This window comes from Hevea brasiliensis, chromosome 6 (genome assembly GCF_030052815.1).
Source record: "Hevea brasiliensis isolate MT/VB/25A 57/8 chromosome 6, ASM3005281v1, whole genome shotgun sequence".
Lineage (NCBI taxonomy): Eukaryota > Viridiplantae > Streptophyta > Magnoliopsida > Malpighiales > Euphorbiaceae > Hevea > Hevea brasiliensis.
In genome coordinates this window covers 3,767,211-3,776,130 of record NC_079498.1, presented here as the reverse complement: position 1 = coordinate 3,776,130, position 8,920 = coordinate 3,767,211, and the positions used below count along the sequence as shown (strand labels likewise).

Below are 8,920 nucleotides of genomic sequence, written 5' to 3'. Positions count from 1 at the left end.
ACATTTTTCTTGGTTTACCTGAAAAATAAATTTATAATCTTCTGGACGCAACAACTCAGTAACAGGAAAACGAATATAGAAGCTTCCAATGCGCCTAGAAGCTGGACAACAGCAAACAAAGCAAGCACATATGCAGAAAATAGAATAGCAGGCAATAAGGGAAGCAGAGTAAGGTCCCTCATATGCCTAACCAATCAATTTTTTTGTCGTCAAATGGCATAGAGAATTTCATTAGTTTCATTGATCATAAAAAGACAAGCTTTAGAATGTTATACTAAAAGGGCTGTGAAAATGCCTAGAAAACTAAAGCCCACACAAAAGCTCATAGGCCCACAAAATAGAAAACCCAAGAAATAAGGAAAAGAAAGTTGAGAAGACCAACTCCTGAGTGAAGGCCAGGGCCATGCATATTCAGCTGTGAAACAAGCAGGGCCAAAAACTGGAGTATGAAAATGGCAACTTGCTTAAGAGTCCAAGTCGTGGTCCAGGAAAATAGTGATACCCAAAGCTAGACTTCTCCCCGTCTAGTTCTTGACCTTCATAGCCCATGAAGCAGAGAAAAATGGCAGCCTTTGGAGTGGTGATACACGACAAAGCTCACTGCGTTGCACTCGCCTTGAGGGTCGGCTACCGGACAAGCAGTGGTCAGTTAGCCAAGTGGTCCTAGAGATGCCATTCACAGAAAAAACTAACAAACCCTCCATAGCCCACGTTAAGATGAAGCACAGATTTCATACCCAGCGGAAAAGGGCAAGTTAAAGAGGAGCTCTCTCAAAGTACCGCCAAACTTGCAACTTAAGTTGACACAATTAAACGAGCATATACAGTCCAACCTAGAGATGGGGAAAGCGAAACCAATATTTGGGCTAGGGAGGAGACGTCCCCTGCCAGGAAGGGGCAGGTGACAGCCACAGGTAGTTGCAAAAGGCGAAGAAAAAGGACCCTAAGAAGACTCTACAAAAGGAGAGAAATTACTCTCACTAGAACAACTAGAAAGAGACAGTAGTTTTGTGCTTGTGTAGGTAAGAATTTTCCAGAGGAAACCACGCTTCTAAGCAGGAAATTAAAATTTTTACAGATATCGTAAGCAAGTAAAAAGTAAAAAAGAGAGGGGGAAAAAATTAAAGAAGAATAAAAATATTAACCAGAAGGGACTGCATATTAAGAGAAAAGCAAAAGATTTCTTCCATACATCTGTGACTGCATATCCTGCCAATTTCATCACATGCCCACAGAGAGGACAACTTTATATATATAACACATCCCTCAAGGCTAACTCTGGGAGAAGGATGGCAAGGATCGATGCAAGAGTCACTCCTTACTAGCCTGAGAAAAGTATGCCCGGTCAGCATTGGCGAGACGTTTCACGAACATAGACCACTCCTTTAAGCACCTTGCCTTCACCTGTGAATAGAAGATGAGGAGAAGGAGGAGAGGGGTGAACAGCTACTACTTCAGACCTTTGTTGATATTACCAACAGAAAAAAAGGGGTTCTAATAGAATTGCTAGAGTACTCATACATACCCCAACCCAGGGAGCTACCCCATTCTGTGACTCTCCCTGAACATTTGGCAGAAGAATTCAACATTAGTGAGATTATAAACAAGACAGAAACAGGGAGAACATCGTAAAAATAAAGTATGCAAGGAAAATGATGCTTATGCTGCTCTCTTTACAAAGGAAACACTGCTTCTACTAACAATAGTGAGACTACAGCCAAGTTCTCGACTTCTGGTGAGAGTTGGTCTCATTAGTGATTGTAAAAGTCAATAATTCACGCTTATCCAAAATGCATAGCTTGATAAACTTTCAGGAGAAAGGGTGCACCAAACACCCACACCTGTGAGTTTTGGGAAGGATTGATATATATAGCCTTATCTCTTATCCCTGTTTTGTAGAGAAGCTGTTTCTCTCGAGCTTGTGATCTCCAGGTCAAAAATGGAGTAACTTCACCACTACATCAAAGCCACTTTTCAAAATGAGAAAATAAACCTTTCCAGTCTTTTAGCTTCATGCTCAGGCTTCACCAAGTGAAACCTTGGTCTCATCATTCATGGACTACATTCTGTTCACAACAGAATAGACTGAAGAAGTACTATCCTTTTCAGTCCCTTTCTTGTACTTCTCTCTTCAATGATTTTTCATTAATACATAAAAAATGTAATCAATTAATCTGACACTATTTTGCAAGTGGATGATGGCTCACCTGGTTCCCAAGGGATGGAATTGATTGATGAATAATCCATTGTGAATCAACCACTCCAATTTTTTCATGCGCAGGCTGTTGTGTGAAACAAAAACAACTGAAACTCAACTCAAAATGGAGGTTATCATCTACATGATAGTTATCATCTCTTACATAGGCAGGTTCACAAGAAAGTAATGAAAACATATCCTGTCAATATCCCATCAATTAGATGAAGACCACTCACCTCTACACATCTTCCAAGAGAGAAATCCAGTCCCCATCCATGCACCAAATCATTCTACAAGCACATTATTCAAGCATTATTTTAAAAGAGCGGATAAAAAAATGAAAATTGGTGAAAAGAACACATGATGTGCTCATGCATCTTTGTCTCTTTTTATCTTCATATATCCACTGAACTACTGAAGAAGTTAGAGATTAAAGGACAGCAAATTTTGTCTTCAAAAAGGATGAAGAACTTGGTTTTGTTTTAAAATTTCTGAAATTCTTTGTACATTAATGTAAACAATTACATTGCTACACAATTAATCCTATAGTACAACATATACCTGAATCATATGCCACACACAACGCCAAGCCTCTGGAGAAAACACCGGGGCCATGATTTCCACAAAGCTGAGTGAACACAATAAACAATTAGAACATTAACTTGCATCTGTGGATGCAGACAGACAAAAGCACAGAGGGAGAGAGTGAAAGTGTACGCAGCACATGGAGGCGAAAGTGGGTCCTTACACCACTTTGGTTTCTTCTCTGCATCCCTGCCCAATCCAAAGACATGTGAATCGTAAATGGCAAAGAAAATGATTTTTTCAAGGTACCATGAAACCTCATCCAAGTTTATGAGAGAGGGAACACTTGTGAACTTCTCTGTCATATCTCCTCTTTGTCATCGGCCATGCATATCCATTTTTGGGATCAAGAGCGGGTTGAGAGATCTCCAAACCATGTTTTTTAACCAACTCAATGTACCTAAAAATTCATAAGAAAAAGTTGAAATGAAGATTGAAACAGTCGAGTTCAGCCACGAAGAGCATGACGAGTTAGAACTTACTTCTCTGCATTAAAATTCTCCACTCCTAGATCTTCATCCCATATGAAAATATATTCATAAGCAGCAACAATATCAGGATGCAAAAACCTCTTTGCGTACCACCTGAAAAATATATATAGCATAAATGAAAGAGCAGGCTACAATATTATCATCTACCTGCATGACAATGATATATAGCAGCCTCAACAGCAAAGAGAGGAAACAGAAGAACAATGAAGCAAACAAATGAAAAAGAGTTTACCATTTTGTTTGTCTTCTTACACTGACATGGATTGCCCTTGTTGACCACTCAAATTGGTCCCATTCACTTGCCCGACCATCATAGTGAAAGAGCAAAATTGTGAAATTTTCAGAAAACTAACACAAAGTACAAGAAAATAAGCCTCAGTATCCATGGGAATGAGGAAAAATTAAAGAAAGGACAACAAATGGTTTGTCGATATAACCTTTTTAACAGCTGCATCAATGTTATTCCTCTGATCATAACCAACTGTAAATGTTACTAAGTACTTAGGCTTCTTCTTCAGATCCTGCAATTTTAATAACATCCATAAGACAAATATGTAAAAATTACATCTCTCAAAAACAAAGGATGCTCACCTAAAACCTTATGTTTCCAATTCATCAAGCATAGGTTTGGATCCATCGACTTGACAGTTCTTTGAAGAGCAGGATACATTATGAAGATATACTAGTAGAGATTATTTTAAATAATTAAACTTTGAGACCAAATTATTATTAAACAAAGACATCAAGAATTAATTTGTGAATTTTGATATACTTTAAAGACATAATTATAAATTATCCTAAAAATTATCATAAATATTTAATCATCATTAACACTAGTAGTTTGTACAACATACCTCACTAGGTTCACCCCATAACCTGCGCAGGTAAAAATCAGATTCTGACACAACTATTCCCGGAGGTAATGACTCTGCACCGCGAGGATTTGTTGGAACATCAATCTGGAAGCAAATAAACAAGTCGAGAGCTTATTCATTGCATTCGATGCATATTATGGTTTACCTTGGAGAATTTTTCCATCTATAAGCGTGCAGAAAATAAGTTTATGCAAGGGGCATGTCTGGATAACTTTTTCCATATAGATACCTTCGGAACACTGCTTGCACCAAGAGTATTTTTGCTTCTACTGTGTTGATCAGTGGAGTGGACAAGGCCTGAAGGTGCGTGAATCTGTAATATAACAATGAAAAACAGGCCAAGGTTATTCAGTATACTCGGTACATATACTCCCTCGTTCACGTAAAATTAAAGTTTACTTCCTCACTTTGTGAACAAGAGAGCACTAAATTAGATAAATTGCACCAATTATATCTAAACTTATTTTTAATTTATTAAAATAAAATCTTAATTTTATTATTATTTTAAAGAAGTCCACAGATTTTTATATTAAATATATATATATATATATATATATATATATATATATATATATATATATATATATATATATATATATATAATATTACCCTCTTACCCTCTTTTCATTCTTTCTCTCTTTTTTATCTTTATGGTTAAATTAATTAATAATTTTTATCAGTAAAATTATTTTATTTTAACTAAATTTATTAATAAAATTACTAATTACATATATTTTTATTTATTATTAATTAAAATTTAATTTGTAATAATCTGACAAAATAATAATATAATAATATATTTTAAAACAATATTTTATTAATATAGGATATTTTACCAATATTTTAGTTTTTATATAAAAATTAATAAATAATAAATAATTTATAGATTTATTTTGATAATATATTAATTTAAAATTAATAAAAAAAAGAGAGAATAAACCTAAAAATCTGTTATTGCAGATTAAAAAATAATATTTATAAAATAAAATTGAAGTTAAAAAATTTTATTTTAATAAATTAAAGTTAAATAATTAAAATAAAATAATCACTTAAATTAAGAAATAATCGATACAATTTGTCAACTAAAATTTATATGCTCTTAGTGTGCAAGAAGTAAAAAGGTTGGTCCAAGTGGAGGTCAACAGACCATTGTAAGGGAAGCTGACGGAAGTGAAATACCAATAAAATAACCAAATACAACTCCAAAAGTTGTTGCTACTATAAGACTGGCAGCATCGCTTGTTTTCCTAGAAAGTACACAGCAGGGCAAACAAGAAAGCAGTCAAGGTAGTTTAGCAAACTGATCTTAGTAATCTTGCAGATGCAGAGTAAAGGATAATGCTTGAACATTAGAAACAGAAAATCATGCTCACTACTTACCAAATGCAAACAAGAATAGAACAAAAAATATATAAAAATATAATCAAAACCTGTAGTGTATGCACCCCATCTTGGTATTTTTGTTTTCTTTTGACATTCAAGTCAGAAAGATCTGATGCTGAGGAAAAGAATAGAGATCTGCAAGCATCACACATGCTAGTCTATCATTAGAAAGGAATAAATTGGGGCCAATTATTGTTGAATTATTAAAAATCATGACATTATAATTCATATATTTGAGTATTTTAGATAGATTTTCCTTTGCTATATTGGCAATTAACAATTATATTATTTATAATATTTTGCCTTGTTCTCCTATTAATTAATTTTTATTTTATATTAAAATCAAAATGAATATTTAATTTGATAGTTGAATCAATAAATTTGGTTTAATATTCAAATTAATTGTTTGATAGTCAAATAATTTGATAGAAGACATTATATGATTTTACAATTAAGGGTATTTTCATTAGAAAGTAATGATAAGAGAATTTCTATATACAAATTTTTATCGAGTAAGAATTATATATAATTCAATTGAATTTCATATTTTAATAAATTTAATAAAATAAAGCTATAACTATAATTATTTAATTTTTTATTAAATTTTATTTTTTTATTTCACTCATTTAAGTACATATCTGTTCTTATATTTAAAATTTAAGACTTCCATATATTTTAATGCGTCTTGCACTTTTAATAACTATTATTAATAACTATTATTAACAATATAAAGACAAGAATCAATAACGAAACAGTAGAAATACATATAACTACAGACCAAAGGAGATTTTTAAAGTAATCAAACAATTAATTAAGGAGATAAAACAGATTGAAAACAAAGGGAAAATAAAAAAGAAAAAGAAAATTAGGTAACGTATAGTGAAATAAAATTCTAGAGATGCTAAGGCTTGAAACTTACGTGCTTCAATGGATTCCCAAATCCAATATTGCAGAAATATGGAGAGGGCGATAGACGAAGAGAGTCTTGTATGAGTTTATATATATGGGTAGAGACACAGCTGCTTTCTGCAAGACTGGAAAAAAAAAAAAGGAAAAAAGATAAAAATGGAAAACTTAAATTAAGTTTAGAATTATTTGTTGAATTAAAATAGAAAGTATTAATTTCCATATTTAAATAAAATTTATGTAAATTGAAATTTTAATATCGTAAATATTATGAAAAATTAAATATATTCTAATTAGTTCATAAGTTTACGCTCTCATAACCTGTGGTAGGGGTGTATATGGGTCGGCTTAATCGGGTTCAATGTATTTACTCAAATCAAATTGACTGAGTTGGTTTGGGAAGTGTTAGAACCGAAACTAATAAAACAAATTACTAAACCAACATTTCCGGTTTTACAATAAAACATATATATTGGGTTCGGTTTGATAATTTGAGTTGTGCTTTTTTTAATTTTTTTGATTCATATAATACTCGTTAAGATTTTTGTAACTCAACTCTTACTTATATATACATTAAATTGAGTAATTACCATTTATTAATTGAACAAATACAATTTAAAGCATTTAATTCAAATTAGACTTCTTCATAACAAGTTTTTACAAATTTCTTCATACATTATATAAAATATTTATTTATAGTTCGAGTGTTCATGGTCTCATTCTTCACTATCTTTGATAAGCATTAGTTTGGGTTGTATCGGTTTAGTAATTTCAAAACTGAAATCAAACCGAAATAGATCAATTTATATAATTTGTAACCTATTACCAATGTAATTCAAATGAAAACCATAAAAATTAGGTTAGATTATTATATTATATAATATTTTAATTTCTTAAATTATATATTTATTCCAGTCCCCACTCCTTCATCCCCTTATAAAAAAAAATTATAAGGCAAGTTTTGAATTTTTTTTACTAAAAAAAAATCTTACATTATAATATGGCTCCTCTTGAAAAGGTAGGTGCTTAAAATTGTTAACTTTATAAGGATATAAATATTCTAAGTTGGGTTGTCCAAATCAAATACTCATTTATTAATCTTTTATTTTTTTCTTAATTTTTTTTAAAAAAAATTATATTATTTATTTTTATGATGACTTAGCTTTTTATTGAAGTGGGTTGTAAATATTTGTATTACTTATTCTTTTAAGGAAGTAAATTTGAGGTGTATCTATAGAGTTTTTATTTATTGAATTATGTGCTATTATATTTATAAAATTTTCAATCTAATGAAAATTAGATTTTATTTAATAATAAAAATATAACATATAAAAACTTTGATGATAATTTAAAATTTTATTATTTAAAAAAATATTCTCTAATTAAAAAGATTCAGAAATTTATAAATAGAGTTTTCCTTTTATCTTACTCTAATAATTTTCCTGATTTTTAATTTTTTCAATCAATGTTAATGGAATTATTTTTAATAAAAATAATTAATTTCAACATGAAAGTTTGCGGGGTGGCTAGCACATAATTGAATAATAAAACCTTAATAGAAAAATAAATAAATAAATAAAAACCCTTGAAAAATTAGGGGGGTAGAAAATGGATTTTAACTTCCCATAATTTGCTCAAAATTTGGGATCCATATAAAGAACGGGCCACCCATTTTACCCAAGTGGGCTTTGAGACCCATACATGACAGTAATGATCAATGAAATACGTGAGATCCGTATATAAAATAAATAAACTCCATTATATATCTTGTATCTTGAGTTTATAATGATTTGATTTAAGCAAAAAAAATCCTGATGAATTAATGATCTTATTTAGACTACATTCATCATAAATTCGATATATAATGTGTGTAATGAAATTTAAATATAAAATAAATGAAATCCATATATTTATGTCTGTAGATTTCATTTATTTCACATAAAATAGTTTATATATGAAAAATATTTTTTAAGAATTTTCTGTTGTTTGATTGTAATATTAAAATAATAATATGTATTTGTGTCATATATAAGTGTTCACATTTTAATAAAATTATGAAAGTCAAAAAGATAAATTCCTCGTAAAACTTAATTACAAAAAAATATTTTATGCGTCACAGATATTAAAAAATTTACAAAAATATTTTCTATAGAGCAAATGGAGCTTGAATGCACATTTTATGGTGAAAATGCAAAGATTATATTCAGCGGGCACAGAAAAAAAAAAAAAATTGACAGGCGAAAATTTGGCTGGCCAAAGGGCAAAGCTTGCATGTACTACATAACAATCAAAATGTTTTATGTATAAAAAAATTGTTAAGGCTAGTTTGGTATCATCAATCTTAACCTTTGTCTGTTGAATAGTTCATTAGTTCCTTCAAAGCCAAGGCTTGCTTTGAACATGGCTGTTTTTTAAGATAAAACTGAATGGGATGAAATCCTAGTCACTTGAACATACAGCTAAGTTGTGTATAATGTTAGGAA

The 8,920-nt window shown here is 30.7% G+C and overlaps 1 protein-coding gene across 1 annotated transcript; it reads right to left on the bottom strand.

The window, feature by feature from the left end:
• Positions 1 to 216: 216 nt before the first annotated feature.
• LOC110642340 (uncharacterized) lies at positions 217 to 5,598 on the bottom strand. Its single transcript, XM_021794341.2, has 14 exons — positions 5,594 to 5,598; positions 5,296 to 5,395; positions 4,378 to 4,461; positions 4,128 to 4,232; positions 3,711 to 3,794; positions 3,506 to 3,621; positions 3,265 to 3,366; positions 3,069 to 3,182; positions 2,915 to 2,971; positions 2,759 to 2,825; positions 2,434 to 2,487; positions 2,208 to 2,282; positions 1,526 to 1,561; positions 217 to 1,404 (listed from the first exon to the last, which is right to left on the bottom strand). Exons 1-14 carry the CDS (start codon positions 5,596 to 5,598, stop codon positions 1,312 to 1,314), a joined length of 1,092 nt encoding a protein of 363 aa, XP_021650033.2. The 3' UTR covers positions 217 to 1,311.
• Positions 5,599 to 8,920: the final 3,322 nt, after the last annotated feature.

What these genes read in the sequence shown, in the direction of transcription:
- LOC110642340 (XM_021794341.2), bottom strand. An exon ending in CGTCAGCTTCCCTTACAATG is followed by an intron (nt 4,462 to 5,295) that starts GTCTGTTGACCT and finishes GTTATATTACAG; the next exon opens with ATTCACGCACCTTCAGGCCT. An exon ending in GAGAATTTTAATGCAGAGAA is followed by an intron (nt 3,183 to 3,264) that starts GTAAGTTCTAAC and finishes ATGAATTTTTAG; the next exon opens with GTACATTGAGTTGGTTAAAA.